Raw genomic sequence first — 15,000 nt, 5'->3', positions numbered from 1 at the left:
GCTAACAGTCTAATCTGTTACACTGTACACTGACTGATCTGACTTCAAAGACAATGACTGGACAGAGACGTGTGAAGCATTGTCTTCGGTGGTCAGTTCAGAGTCCAAGTGTTACATAAGTCACAATCAGGGAGAGGGAACCTGACAGGAATACGCTGGACAGTGATCAGAGGGACAGCAGGGAAGTGGGGCGTTTTTGGTGGACAGCGGGTTATTGTTCCAGTTGAATGGTGTGTGTGTGTGTGTGTGTGTGTGTGTGTGTGTGTGTGGGGGGGTTGTTGTACGGGCAGGGTGTGTGTGTGTGTGTGTGTTTGTGTGGGGGGGGGGGGGGTCTGTTATCCGGACACAGGGTTCCTCCTTTGAGGAAGTGTCCTGTTCTCACCCGTATAGAGAGAAACTACAGCTCTCACTGATGTACAAGCCCAGGCCCTATAAGTACCTGCACGTAATGACTTTTAGTAACACACTACACTTTGTCTAATTCGATATGTGCTGCTGCAAATTAATTGAAACCAAACTTGAATACAGGGTCCGTTACTCCAAAATGTAAGAACATTGTAGTCGGAAAACAGTGTCTGGAGACAATGTGTTTAAGTGTGACACACTTGAATAGGGATTTAAATGAGAAACGAATAGAGATCAGATCTTTTTCAACTCATTCATACAAGGGAGTATGTTCCATGATTTTCTCTCTGCAGTGCTGCTGACTCTGCTCTGTGCTGTCATTGCATATGTGCATCGTGCAGTATGTTTGCCTCAAGTCGAGGCGGTGATGTAAGAGTGATGACATGAGGAATCCTGCATATTTTCCATCGAGAACCTGCAGCAACATGACTCATCATTCAATTCACCGTACCTCTCAAGCAAACCTAACACAGGAACACTTTAAGTAGTACATTTCCACTTCAATACACTATTTATAAAGACTATATACTTGGTAGACAGATATAGACTTCTATATGTTTATAGAGATATACAGTACAGTATATGTGTTTAATTCCCACATAATGACCACTGGGATTAGCAGATATTACACATTAGAACAGAGAGTCCGATGCTCAGTTATAAAGTTGACCTCAGATCAGTTGCTTACATGAGGTAGCCTCAGGGGTAATGTCTGTTCGGGTTGTTCCAAGGGAAGGCATTGAGGCATAAATAGATTGGAAAGCATTCAGGGGGTGTAAGAGGTTATTTGCTTTTCTGGGCACCAAAGTGGGTTATTGTCCCAGGTTACTTTTGGCACTAGGTCCCCTGTGTGTGTGTGTGTGTGTGTGTGTGTGTGTGTGTGTGTGCGCGCCCTATAGTTCATAAACGGATGTAGCACTGGTTGGAGACCCAAACTAGCACCTAGCCTGCACGCAGTGGCTTCTCCCATGTGGAAAAAAATCTGGAAAACATCAAAAACAAATCTTCAGGATCTGTGACAATACCAAAATAGCATAATGTCCTGGCCTCCGCCCTCATCACTCCACAATGAACTATTAACAACAACCTCATAGGCTCATTAGTACAGGCCGTTGCCACACCCTTTCTGTGAGATAGTCAGGCCTTGTTTCAAACTTCTGTCCTGTTGTTTAAGCTATCTGACCATAGCCTGTTTATCCCTGATTTAGCCCATTGCAGCTTTTTCTGTGCTCCTCTATCTGTATTTGTTCTGCATTTTGTTGACCTTTGACCCTGTCGATTGACTTTTGACCTTTGACCCTGTCTATTGCCGATGTGAGTTTCTGGCCATGATCTCTGTCCCCTCCGCATGCACATGTAGTAGTGGATACTTATTTGAGATTTTTTTTTCTCTCCCTTGCCCTTCATGTTTGCACTCTTCTTTTGGTTACACACCTGGCCTGGCTGGCTCCCACACTGACCGTGTGATTTCTCTCACCTGTACATGTGCACGGCCCAAAACACTTTAATGAATCTGACACATGCACATATGACTGCATCTGCGCTCTAATACGCGATGGATATGATTCTGATACACGCATCTCTCTCTCTCTCTCTGTGTGTGTGTGTGTGTGTGTGTGTGTGTGTGTGTGTGTGTGTGTGTGTTTGTGTGTGTGTGTGTGTGTCCCAGGTGGGTACTACCTGACCAGTGCGTACAGTGCCATGGAGCTCATCAAGAACCTCCAGGAGGAGCAGGCGGCGCGCGTCCTCAGCTCCAAGGCCCAGAACACACTGCACCAGTGGCACCGCCGACGCACCACCCAGCGCTCCATCCCCACCCTGGAGGACTTCCAGGTAGAGCCTCCGCCGCACGAGACTCTCACACACACACACACACACACACACACACACACAGACACATACACACACACACACACACACAGACAGACACAGACACACACACACACACACACACACACACACACACACACACAGACACACACATAACACTGTAAATTGCAAACAGCTACTAGACAGTCAGACATGCACACCCACATGTCATGTGTTCCATTTGTGGACTCATTTAAATGCTGCAGATTGTCCGATTTAGTGTGCAGTTTATTGTAACATAGTGCAAAACTAAAGATCAACAAAAGAACTAAAAGATACATAAAAAAAACAAGTAGTCACTACATGTTATGTTCTTAATGTGAATGTACTGCATGTAGAAGCTATGATGCATAATATTTAAACAGACTTACTTGTAAATGTAAATGTACGGTATATTTAAGTACTGTATATTTTAAAGCATACTGTGTATTTAGATGTGCTTCCTTCCAAATGTAGATATGATGAGTCTACGCTCTGCACATGAACCTGTGGTATGTGCACATGAACCTGTGGTATGTGTTGTGTGTGGCTGCAATAAAGCTGACGTGTGTGATTGTGTTCTCCAGAACTACCTGCGGGTGGCGCTGCAGGAGGTGGGCAGTGGCTGCACCTCCAAGACGCTGCAGGTGCGCCCGTACGTCACCACCGAGGAGGTGTGCCAGCTCTGCGCGCTCAAGTTCCGCGTGGCCGACCCCGAGAGCCACGCCCTGTTCCTGCTCACGGACGGCGCTAGCCAGCAGCTGGCGCCTGACACCCACCCGCAGAGGATCAAGGCCGAGCTGCACAGCCGCCCGCAGGTACAGGACTACCACTTTGTGTACCGCAGGATGTCCACCCTCGGGCTCGGGCAAAGCCACGACCAGAACCACAGCCTGCCAGCCGACAACACCACCACTACCACCACCACCAGCACCAGCAGCAGCACCAGCAGCAGCACCAGTGGTCACTGTATCAGTAATGGCCTTCCCAACTCTAGTTGAGAGAGACCTTGAGTGAATTTTTCCAGTTGCGGATTCGTTGACGTTGTCAAGAGAGACAGGACCTCTTGTCTTATGGTCAGGTGATATTTGATCATGCCATGTGATTACAATGATGTGTTCCTGCAGGGTCATTCACTGTTTCAGTGCCTAATGTTCCTGACCTGAAGAGGGGTTAGAAATATCCTACATTTCCCAGAATGCACTTGAAGCCTGGACCTGATTCTGTACACCATGACCAGCAGCAGTCAGTGTCAGTAATTGCCTTCCCAACTTGAGTGCTGTTTGGTTCTGAGACTGATGTGGTGGCACAGATATCCTCTGATCTCAAGACATGCTCAAGTGATATTTGATCATCCATCTGCATTGATGTATCCCTGTAGACATATCAGGGCTATTCACAACTGCAGAGTTGCGTGGCTATTTTTATGACCTGAGGGAAGGAATGAAATCCTACATTTCCCAGAGTTCACCGCCAGTCTGGATCTGATTCTATGCTATACAGCCAAGTTTGCTCTGGGATTTGGCAGATATTTGGTAAGAGAGGGTGGAGTGCAAAAGAATGACTTGTGTGTGCGTGCAAACTTAATCAGAAGACGTCATCTAACTTTCAAGCCAAGGACTGATGGCTTTTAATCTGTGCCTTTTAATTATTATACTTCTGCCATGGAGTGACTGAATGTCTCAACTTTTTCTGAACTGGAATTTGTACAGTGGTGCTCACATACCGACCACAGGTTTGTCCTCCTTGGGTAGCCATAGTTTCCTGTACAGCACCTCTGTGTATGTAGTTTTATGTGATTTCACTGTTGCCTTTTCTTGTCCATAAACACCAATGTATGTGCCTGAGGTTGTAAGAAAGTACCCTATTAATAACCTGCATTTTGAGTCCATCTCGTACATTGTACATAAAGATACAGATAATTTTATTGTTATTTGTTATTATTATAGAGAGATTATTTCATAGAATATATTTTAAATTTTCAGTCCCGGTTGCTGGTTAACTGTGGATGACTATTGTAGCCATGTCTATTCGCTGTACTGTACACATTCTTGTCCCAGTTGCTAGCAGTTCTGTCACTTACCTTGATGCCAGTAAAATAAATAATATGCTAACCGTTGATTCTGCAGACATATGCTATACTTTGTACTTTTAATTATTGTTTCATGAATTACACAAATGCAAGTGTTATATTCACAAATCCAAGTCATGAAAAGAAGCGAGTGATGGTCATTCCATGAGGTAGCCACGCTGTTGTGGTTGGAATATGAACATACTTTATGTTCTGAAGTGTGTGTTCCGAAGAGTCATACCTGTGATGCAATCACTTGGCATCATTATGAACCAAGTGTAGTAGTCCACCATGGTGTGTGTGCGTGTACAGTGAGTGTGACCAAAGACGGCCACTCAACATGTTGGTTCAGGAGTGCGGAGCAGGGAAGTTGTGGAATTTGACTATGTTGAACTCAAATACTGACAATATTTCACCAGAATTCTTAAGTCTTGGATTATGCCTTTAAAATGCATATCTGCCAATTGAATGCAAAGAGAGTGTGACACCTAGTGGACTTGATCTGTTATTGCACTCTTCAGAAAAAATGCCATCAAAGCAAAAGTGCCTTTAGGACTGTGGCATACACCAGAGGCTATAATGGGGCTTGTTACAGTTTCTATCAGTTGCTTTGGTGCAGTTCTTGAATCATCATTAATGTTTGCTCGACAGTGAGTGTATTATCGCAACAAATTGTACAAACTGCACTACACAGTGGATTATATACAAAAGTGCATAACTTGCATAACATAAACAAATATCAATGAATATGTCAGTGCCATAGCATAGTAAAACTAGATTATATGGAGGTTGAACACGTACAGTATTGAGAATTTTAATTCTGAGAAATGCACTAAAGCAACTGAGTAAAACTGACATAATTTTGTTTAATAAATTAGTGTCGTAGCAATGTAGCCTATCACTGCAGGACAGTAGTGGACAAGCTGGTTGTGAGGTGTTTGTGTGTGTTGACCAAGCTGTGGTGTTTGAAAAGGGATGAAATAAAGAGTTGGGTAAAGTGCACATAAACCGATTCCTGTGTGTGTGTGTGTGTGTGTGTGTGTGTGTGAGAGAGAGAGAGTGTGTGTGCAGACCCACCCCCAAGCTATTTTACATAATGCTTATTACACCTTAAAAGAAAAAATGTTTTAGACTAGCCTATACCTAAAGGAGGCCCATATCATGTGAAGACTGATAATGTTTTGTAATCCTACAATTCATCAGGAATTCGGTCTGCAAAGAATTCAATTTTACAAAATGTATTGAACTTATTTAGAAAAGTACTGTATTACTGTACTGTAACACATTCTGTATTTGACTAGCCTCCTCAATATGGAGACATTTCACTTCCTCTGTTATTTCCAAAATAAACTGAAATGAAACTGGATATCAGGATTCAGGACAGCTTCCTTTTTTCATTTGAAATGATGGTAACTTTTCTTATCGTACTCGGACACTAGCCTAGGCCTACTGTAGAAAAGAATACAGGAAACAATCTGGTTAATTCTTATTAAGATGAAGATGTACATCGTATCATTTTATAATGAAATTAAATTAAATTAAATATATCTGAATATGAATGGATATTACACACAGACCAATGAAGGCATCATTCTCATTTTCCCATTTTCCATAAGCATCACATTTCTTTGGAGTGTCGACAGACGGCGATTATACGGTGATTACAAACTCTAGGCTGCCATCTGCTGGATGTAACATGAATAGCAGTTCCCTTTTTCTGTGTGGCGATGAGAGAGGTTCACAGCTCTTCGGTGACGACAACTGCACCTTCGCTACAGTAGCTGAGACAACGAAGCAGCGTCCCTGGGAAACAGACCGCCTCCACCGGCCGACCGACCTGCAGGGACTTTGTCCAAGGTGGGATATAGAAACGAATCGTGACCTCCAGACCAAGCTTTAACGCATATTATCAACGAAACGGTTTGTTTTTACACGAGTCATATCAATTAGCACCAATTAATTGCGCTCAAATGGTGGGCAGTTTCGTGACATTGCTGCGCAACATTTGGATACGGTTGACAGAAACATGGCGCGGCGGCCGAAGGGATTTGCAGTCGGTCGGAAATTTTAATTCCCCGTGCGTGTTCTCTGTCTCATAATGGCGCGTTTTCGGGCCATCAAATGTATTATGGCAATGCGGATAGCCAAGTTGTAACCCAGAATGCGAGCTATCGATGCGAGGCCTGTGGTCCATTGATGAAATAATGGGAAGGCATCGTTTGCTCTGTTAACCAGACACTAGGCTACTGGCTACTTGCCAAATAGCGTTATACGTTCATGCGCCGGCATATATCTATGTAGCCCTATTGCGATTAGATTTGCATAAAGTGCCAAGTAACCGAATTAGACAAGCCTACTGCAATCAGTGTCTTTGTGCACAAAACTTCTTCGTTAATTCGTTAATGGAATAGCGAATTAATAGCCATTAGACTATTCTTTATTATGGTGGGTCATTGTATAGCAGAATATTCGCAGGTTCTTCTATTTTTTTATTGATGTCCATGACTTAGGCCTAATTCTCTTGACACCCTCAAGGACGTGCAGTAGCCTAGCTTATGTTTTAAATGCCGCCTCATTCAAATTGCCACTGCCTGTAACCTAGGCTACATTAAATTTGCATGCACTAACTGGTTGTAACCTCGGACAATTGGCTCATTCATTAGAAATGGCTGACATTAATAATTCATATTTTGTTCCTTGTTTAGATCCGATAGCAGCAGTGTGAGTCCTAGCAACTAAACATGGGTAAGGAAAAGCTTCACATTAACATTGTAGTCATTGGCCATGTGGACTCGGGCAAGTCTACTACCACCGGTCATCTCATCTACAAATGCGGAGGCATCGACAAGCGGACCATCGAGAAATTTGAGAAGGAGGCCGCCGAGGTAGGCTATGGGGATGTATTTCGTATCAGCCGACAGAAATGTCTTTACCTGCAATAATATTCACCTTTCACGACATGTTTTACACTGATCTTTTACAGTGATATGAGGTTTTTGTGTCGCAAAATAGCATAGGACTTTTCATTATTGTTTTTGGTAGGTCTATCCTCTGGTAAGTATGTAAACATGTGTTTTTTCTGTCTCTTTCAAGATGGGGAAAGGCTCATTTAAGTATGCGTGGGTCCTGGATAAGTTAAAAGCGGAGAGGGAGCGTGGCATCACTATTGACATCTCCCTTTGGAAATTTGAGACTAGCAAATACTACGTCACCATCATCGATGCGCCCGGGCACAGGGACTTCATCAAGAACATGATCACTGGCACTTCTCAGGTCTGATGGCCATTAATAGCGCTACAGATCATAATGGAGAAAAAACCCCCCATATATTTCTGTATGGACTGTTTAGGTTATGATGTGAATGTAGCCTACTAAGTATGGTTTATTATGCAATAGTCTGAAGCACATAAACTGAGCAGACCTTGGCTATAGAATATGGACATACATGATTAGAGAAAATATTTACACAATAGATTATGCATATGCATAACAACTAAATCAGTTGAGCAAATTAAAAAAGTATGCTAGTGAGTGGATTGAAAATAATATACTTGTATAATGTGGGCACGTTCTCGTGTTCTCCATCCTGCATGCAGGCGGACTGTGCCGTGTTGATTGTGGCCGCCGGCGTGGGCGAGTTCGAGGCCGGCATCTCCAAGAACGGTCAGACCCGCGAGCACGCTCTGCTGGCCTACACACTGGGCGTCAAGCAGCTCATCGTGGGCATCAACAAGATGGACTCCACCGAGCCCAACTACAGCCAGAAGCGCTACGAGGAGATCGTTAAGGAGGTCAGCACCTACATCAAGAAGATCGGCTACAACCCGGACACGGTGGCCTTCGTGCCCATCTCTGGCTGGAACGGCGACAACATGCTGGAGCCCAGCCCCAACGTGAGTACTCCATCACAACACCTCACTATCACTACCAATGAGAATTAAACCTGGTCACTAGTTGTCCAATGAGCACGCTGGTCTGATCTTTTCACAACCAATCAATGTTGGTGCCTAAAAGTTTATCGACAAATTGATTATTATTCTTGATGACTACACATCAATGACTATGAACCGTAGGTACCTAGTGTTATTTAGACTTATAAACAGCTACCCTTTTTGGACAGGATATTAAGTATAAACTATTATTAGGACTGAAACATTAAGTTTGAAATTAAGTAACATTAAGTTTAAGAATTTAGTGGGTATTATTGGGCAAACGTTTGGAATCGATCATATAATTGCCAGACAACATTGCTAAAAACTTATATATCAGCACTTTTGTTGTCACTCAGTGTTTCCCATACATTGACTTATTTGTGGCGGCCCACCACAATATCAACATTGACCACCACACAATGATTTTCCAGGTTGTACTAAATTGTGCTTAAATCTGGTTAGCATCATAACCAGCTGTGCTAATTTGTTAAAAACTGTTGCATTCAAGTTAATTCTGCAAACCAACCAGAAATGGAATTCAATTCTCTGGGAAACACTGTCACTTCTACCTTAGTCAGTGCCATTATGCTAGTAGTACACCAGGCCTAACAGTCCCCCTAAGCAAGCATATCCCCTAACTGAATGAATTAGCCACCATGTGTGCGTGGGATTAATCCCGCATTAAGCGCTGACAGCAGGTATCCCTGTCCGGTCTCGTTTCGTTCCCCTCCTGCAGATGACCTGGTTTAAGGGCTGGAAGATCACGCGCAAGGACGGCAACGCCTCCGGGACCACTCTCCTGGAGGCCTTGGACGGCATCCAGCCCCCGTCACGGCCCACCGACAAAGCCCTCCGCCTGCCTCTGCAGGACGTCTACAAGATCGGAGGTAGGGTGGGGGTGGGGGGAGCAACGGGACGGGAGCGGATGAGTGGCAGCTCGTTGAGGTTCCGTCTGCAGACGGGCGTCTGTGGTGGCTATTCTTAGTTCACAGCAGAGGCGCAAGGATTAAGCTGTGGCTTGTGTGTGTTTTCTGTTCGTTCTCTTTTAAGATATGTAGCGGGAGATGGTTTTGATGTCTCCCTGAGCAGCTGTCATATTATTTTTAACTCTAGGACAAAAGTGAAAGAAATTATACTGTAGCCTATACTGTCTAAAAAAGCAAATTTTTGAGAGTGAAAGTTTTGAAAGACAAGGGGGGAGGGGGTCCATAACAGCTGTGCAATGAGTTGCTGTTTATTTGCAAAAAAAACTTCACTGACAATGTGAATATTCTCAATTTGTTTCTCAGTGAGGAGTCACATACATGGCTTTGTAATAGATTATATCCAGTATGTAATGTACTCTAGTATGAATAGCAGAAGCCTATCTTGTTTGTCTAAGGAAAGTAGCCAAAAATGTCTTGCTGTGTTAGTGCTTGGACCGACTTGCTCTTCCCGTTTGTTCCTCAGGCATTGGCACCGTCCCTGTGGGTCGTGTGGAGACTGGCGTCCTGAAGCCTGGCATGGTGGTGACCTTTGCCCCTGTGAACGTGACCACCGAGGTAAAGTCGGTGGAGATGCACCATGAGGCCCTGTCCGAGGCCCTGCCCGGGGACAACGTGGGCTTCAACGTCAAGAACGTGTCGGTCAAGGACATCCGCCGCGGCAACGTGGCCGGGGACAGCAAGAACGACCCTCCACAAGAGGCCGCCAGCTTCACTGCCCAGGTGAGCAACACCTTTAGAATGACTTACCGTATTTTCCGGACTATAAGTCACACTTTTTTTCATAGTTTGGCTGGTCCTGCGACTCAGGTGCAACATATACTGTATATATTTATATATATGGTTTTTTCCTCTTCATGAGATATTTTTTGACTGGTGCGACTTATAGTCCGGAAAATACGGTAAGTACCTTTCAAAGGCTTTTGTAAACCTTTTAAGTTATATTGTTTTTCGTGAAGAACAGTCAGTCACAGCTTCCCTAAAATACAACAGAAGACGTACCGACTCAAACTGTATATGTTCCAGACACCACTTCAGAGTTCTATTGGAAATGGGCTGCAGACACCTCGACTCTAGTTGGCGTCTGTCTGTTTGTTTTGTTTCCTGAAACTTGCTGTGTTACACATATTCCAATTCAACTGTTCCCAAACAAGCCAGTTGTGAAAAACGCCCTTAATTACTTTAACATAGTTTTTGACAGACTCTCAGAGTCATGTTGTGAAAAAAACTTCTAAAAAAACGTCTAAAGTCCTTCTAAACTTCTAAAGTCCACACAAACATTAGGTCCCAGGTGAGCCCTGACCCATTTGCGTGTTTCTACAAATCCAGGTGATCATCTTGAACCACCCCGGTCAGATCAGCGCTGGTTACGCTCCCGTCCTGGATTGTCACACTGCCCACATCGCCTGCAAGTTCGCGGAGCTCAAGGAGAAGATTGACCGCCGCTCAGGCAAAAAGCTGGAGGACAACCCCAAGAACCTGAAGTCTGGGGACGCCGCCATCGTGGACATGATCCCCGGCAAGCCCATGTGTGTGGAGAGCTTCTCCGAGTATCCTCCTCTGGGTAAGTTATTTGGCGTGAGCTCCTGGTTTAAAGAGGAAGTTAACTCATATGGAAAAAGAGTCTCTTCAAACACGTTCACTGTAACTCAGTAAAGTAATCTTACTGCTTATAGTTAAGCCATGTCAACAACTCTAAACAAGATCAATACACTGATAGTATGCAACAGCCAAAGCTACAAGATTACTTGACTGGTTTGAGTCCACATTACAGTTTTGACATGGCCTCAGTTGGGGACTACTGACGGTTTGCGTTTCAATGCATTTTGAATATCAATGAAACTCAAAATCTGGATATTTGTAAGATTGTCGATAACCTCTGGGTGTAAGTAATAGAAGCTGGATGGAGTGCTGACGATGACCGTACTTAACTTTGAGAATATGCCAGATAGACCTTGTTAATTCTTACAGATAGGCTGCACCAGGCATTGTAAATTAAACATTCTGTTCACAGAGTATACAGCAACAATTGCGTTCAATATAATCACGATAGCAGCGTGTAAATTGGAATTAGTCTTCTAAGAACTATATTTGCGCTCTGCCAACGGAACGTTTGAGTTGCACGCCTGGTGTAGCCCGGCGGTAGCCCATTGATTTAGTTTATTCAGTGCTTATGAATGTGTTATAAGATCATCATGTAGGTCCCCATTACTAAGGTGTCCCTGAGGTTTCTAATAATAATAACATAATTACATTACATACATAATATGTATATTATGTTGATATGTGCCTATATGTACATTGTTGTCTCTATTGTACAGTATGTGTCTATATTACTATTTGTCTACTGAATGTAAACCACTACATTTCTATTTGTTGAATGTATAGAGAGAGTTAACACCTATGGAAGTCAGATTCCTTGTGTATGTACTGTAAGTATACTTGGCAAATAAAACTGATTCTGACATCGTCCCTTTCATTCCCCAGGGCGCTTTGCGGTGCGTGACATGCGCCAGACTGTGGCAGTCGGGGTCATCAAGGCTGTGGAGAAGAAAGCCGCGACCACCGGCAAAGTCACCAAGTCCGCCCAGAAGGCCCAGAAGAATAAATGAACGTTGTGTGTCGCCGCCCCGCCCTGCGTCACCAGCGGTAACAGGAACGACAACGCCCAGCTGGCTCCTCCCCTCATCCATAAAGGCTGGTTAATTCCCACAATGCATCGCAAGAGTAGAAGAAGGAAAAAAAGAAACCCACATTACTCACACCTTAACTTGACCAAAATGTTAACTGCTCGGACAATGACCACCTTTAGGCGACACACTTGTTTCAATGTTTGGGTAGTTTAGTCTCGTAGTGTTGTTTGTGTAACATTGTTTCCAGTTCTTCATGCGTTTATTGTTCAAGAGTATATAAGCTATATGTAGTCTGTGACGAGGTCGGGTGGTCAACGTTGTCCTCTTTCTGGGGTCGACCACTGTTCAATCGTGACCCACTATATCCCCGATAGCACTTATTTTAATAGACGTTAAGTAGTCATAGTTTGAACATGACTTGCTGACTTGAATCTGGTCTTTTTTGGGTTTTATCCCATTGAATGTTAAAAGCTTTTACTGTTTAAGCTGAATGCATGCTCTTTGTGCACTTTAAAAGAGAGAGAAAATACTGGAACAAACAAAGCTTAGCTCAATCTGACGTAGCACCTTCCACTCTTGAGTCTTTTGCACTAGCACTCGTGTACTTTAAATGGATATGGTTCTTTGTGCCCTGCAGTTCTCCTGTAGATTAATGACCTAACCATTCTATTAAAGATCTGATAATCTCACACGCTGTACTTCTCATTGTTCCTTGACTAACTCAGCCTGGCTCCGCCTAACTAAAAGGTTAGCTACATGCTAAAGTCTGGATATGATCAAATAATTACAACACACAAAGGGACTCAATAAAAGTAACACAGACACGGAGGCAGACTATTTTTTTTTATTTTATTTTTACACTTTTTAAATGTGTTATTCTTTTCAGTATGAGAAGAGTTCATTTGCATCTCTGTATTGTAACAGGCTGTATATCGCTAAAGAAACTTGGGACTTGAACACATTGGCAACAAAAAAAAAATCATGGTGGTGATAGCAAAAGGAAACATTTTAAAGGCCCGTTTGCTTGCCGTGGCTTAATCCTGGATAGGGAAGAAAGGTGTTATTATACATCCTGAAACAGCTATCAAACGCTGTTGGCTAAAGATGGGTGCATTGTGAGATTGTCTGTGTGTGAGATCGTCCCATTTTCAGCTGAGGAAGGTTGATGCTGAGGCTGAAAGAAAGGCACCATTTCTGTGCGTACAATATTATGTGCATATTTGCATGCCTCAACTTGTACTCGGAAGTTTACACAGTGCAGTTGCCACCAGCCGTGGATGTCCAGTCCAACTCATGGTTTGCGTTGACGTGCCATTGTACGGTTCATAGTTTCATTGTGATTGTGTGGTATTTAAATCGTACCTTTATCGTCAGAATAAGAGGGAAATGTGCGGGCTTGATACAGGATGTACTCAGTCGAGAGGAATAAAATAAATCATAAAGAATAGTAACTTCTAGTGACAATAAAAATATGCAGTACAGTTATATATTTTGTAATTAGTCTAAATAAGGTCTGATAAACTGGCTGGATTCTTTTATCTATCTACCTAGCTAAACATAGTTATCTTTTTATACCTTCAAAACAATCAGGGAGGGATGGGTTGTGCAGCAACCAGTCAAACTCTGCCATTTTGAAATCCCATGTTGTGCCAACTAGACCACACCACTCTCTGGGTTTTACTCAACAGTGTTCTCTAGTTGTCGGTTCTGCAACTGCATTTGAATCAAACATAAGGATGTCATCTTAGGTTATAATTTCTCCCTCATAGAAAGATCTCAGTCTTTTTAGAGTTTCGTTTTTTTTTTTCAAGTTCATTAGTAACAAGCAGCATTTAACTTAACTACCATCACTAGATTTGTTAAACTACATCCGTATGTGTTTTGAGTGACATATGGTTTAAAAAGGGAGTTATATGTTTCGGTTATGTGGGAACAACATTCAGTTGACATTGAAAAGACAGGACATACCCAGGTGCAGAAGCTGACACCCCTGAAGTTGCTAAAATGTCTTCATCGTCTAAATACTTAGTTTGGTTATCAAAACTATACAATACAGTATTTAGCAGAGATGTCTCTCTCATCGTGTCCGGCACTTGTAAGTATAATGTAACGTGACCTTTCTTACATAAAATACAGTTAACGTGCAAATAAAGATGCCCCTATCCATGTAGACTGCAGTGATAGAGCTGCAGAGGTGATATCTCTCTGATGCATTGTGGTATGTTGACTTTGGGAGCTTTGAGTTTTTTTTTGTATGAATGTCATGCTCTAGCTGAAAGGATCCATGCGGACTGCATGCAGTGTTGAGGTCATGGCTTATGGTTTTGTCCAAAATGAGGTTCTCTGATACATTGACATTTACTGTATCCTTTAAAAAAAAAAAAAAGAAACCCTCCCACGTCCTCTACCTATGAGTGCATCAAATACATGTATAATTTCTTACAAAGAAACTCATGCAGTAGAATCAGGAGTAGAGGAACTCTTGTCCTTTCTTCAAAAAAGTACTTAACATTTGTGAAACCAGAAAAAGAAAAAAAAAAATACTTGGCTAACACATTGTTCTATTTTTGTCTTTTAAAAAAAACCTGTGCCTCCCAAAAATCTTGTTTTTTGTAAAAAAAAAAAAAAAAAGACAAACGTAGAATAAAAACAAAGGTTTGTGTTCGCATGTGGCCGGCCTGCGCGTAGCGGTCTCGCGTGTTTATTTTAGCCGGACGTGGGGCATGCTGAGGGACTCCTCGCTGCCGCGCCCAGCGTCTCCACGACCTCTGGCCAGGCTGTGGCTGGAGCCGCGGGGATCCGTTGCGCTGGTTCTAAGCAGCTCGGAGGAGAAGGACGTGGCCTCTTCTGTCCCTGGGGACAGGAAGTCAAACGCCCCCCCGGGGGCTTCCAGGTCCTTATCGCTGATGAAGAGGTCCGCCTCCCCCCACCCTTCTCCTCCTCCTCCTCCTCCTCCTCCTCCTCCTCCTCCTCCACCACCACCTCCCCTCCCGCAGAGTGGTTCCCCCAGGCCCCTGCTCGAGTCATTGCTGCTCGAGGAGGAGGAGGTCGACGACAGACTGGGGTGGCCGTCCACGTCCGTCCCCGTCCCCAAGAGGTCCTGCACGGACAGGGACTTGCCCAGGCCT

At 43.6% G+C, this 15,000-nt stretch overlaps 3 protein-coding genes across 5 annotated transcripts in view; 2 read left to right on the top strand and 1 right to left on the bottom strand.

Annotated features, from left to right (window-relative positions):
* The window catches only part of LOC143130694 (ras and Rab interactor 2-like), a 55,126-nt gene extending 50,752 nt beyond the window's left edge, over positions 1-4,374 (top strand). For both annotated transcript variants that reach the window (XM_076290004.1, XM_076290003.1), the window contains 2 exons: positions 2,075-2,238; positions 2,841-4,374. In XM_076290004.1, coding sequence (XP_076146119.1) covers positions 2,075-2,238; positions 2,841-3,254 — 578 coding nt within the window. In that variant the 3' untranslated portion in view covers positions 3,255-4,374. The remainder of the gene's footprint in view (positions 1-2,074; positions 2,239-2,840) is intronic.
* A 1,730-nt stretch (positions 4,375-6,104) lies between these two features.
* Positions 6,105-12,561, top strand: eef1a1b (eukaryotic translation elongation factor 1 alpha 1b). Its single transcript, XM_076290002.1, has 8 exons — positions 6,105-6,181; positions 7,030-7,209; positions 7,418-7,597; positions 7,921-8,217; positions 8,993-9,143; positions 9,706-9,962; positions 10,569-10,803; positions 11,727-12,561. The coding sequence occupies exons 2-8, from the start codon at positions 7,066-7,068 to the stop codon at positions 11,849-11,851; spliced, it is 1,389 nt and encodes a 462-aa protein (XP_076146117.1). The 5' UTR covers positions 6,105-6,181; positions 7,030-7,065; the 3' UTR covers positions 11,852-12,561.
* A 999-nt stretch (positions 12,562-13,560) lies between these two features.
* The window catches only part of kcnq5b (potassium voltage-gated channel, KQT-like subfamily, member 5b), a 149,154-nt gene continuing 147,714 nt past the window's right edge, over positions 13,561-15,000 (bottom strand). For both annotated transcript variants that reach the window (XM_076290005.1, XM_076290006.1), the window contains one exon: positions 13,561-15,000. This exon is cut by the window's right edge and continues 836 nt beyond it. In XM_076290005.1, the coding sequence (XP_076146120.1) occupies positions 14,574-15,000 (427 nt within the window). In that variant the 3' untranslated portion in view covers positions 13,561-14,573.

This window comes from Alosa pseudoharengus, unplaced genomic scaffold, assembly GCF_046254945.1.
Source record: "Alosa pseudoharengus isolate Yale_2024_CS ecotype anadromous, Long Island Sound unplaced genomic scaffold, YU_APseudo_1.1 YU_APseudo_1.1_scf_1, whole genome shotgun sequence".
In the NCBI taxonomy this organism is placed as follows: domain Eukaryota; kingdom Metazoa; phylum Chordata; class Actinopteri; order Clupeiformes; family Clupeidae; genus Alosa; species Alosa pseudoharengus.
Note: the sequence above shows the minus strand (reverse complement) of the source record. Positions and strands in the feature narration are given on the sequence as shown.

Coding starts and splice junctions, on each gene's coding strand:
- eef1a1b (XM_076290002.1), top strand. CDS start 7,066: ATGGGTAAGGAAAAGCTTCACATTAACATTGTAGTCATTGGCCATGTG. Junction 8,218..8,992: donor TGCTGGAGCCCAGCCCCAAC/GTGAGTACTCCA, acceptor CCCCTCCTGCAG/ATGACCTGGTTTAAGGGCTG. Junction 9,963..10,568: donor CCGCCAGCTTCACTGCCCAG/GTGAGCAACACC, acceptor CTACAAATCCAG/GTGATCATCTTGAACCACCC.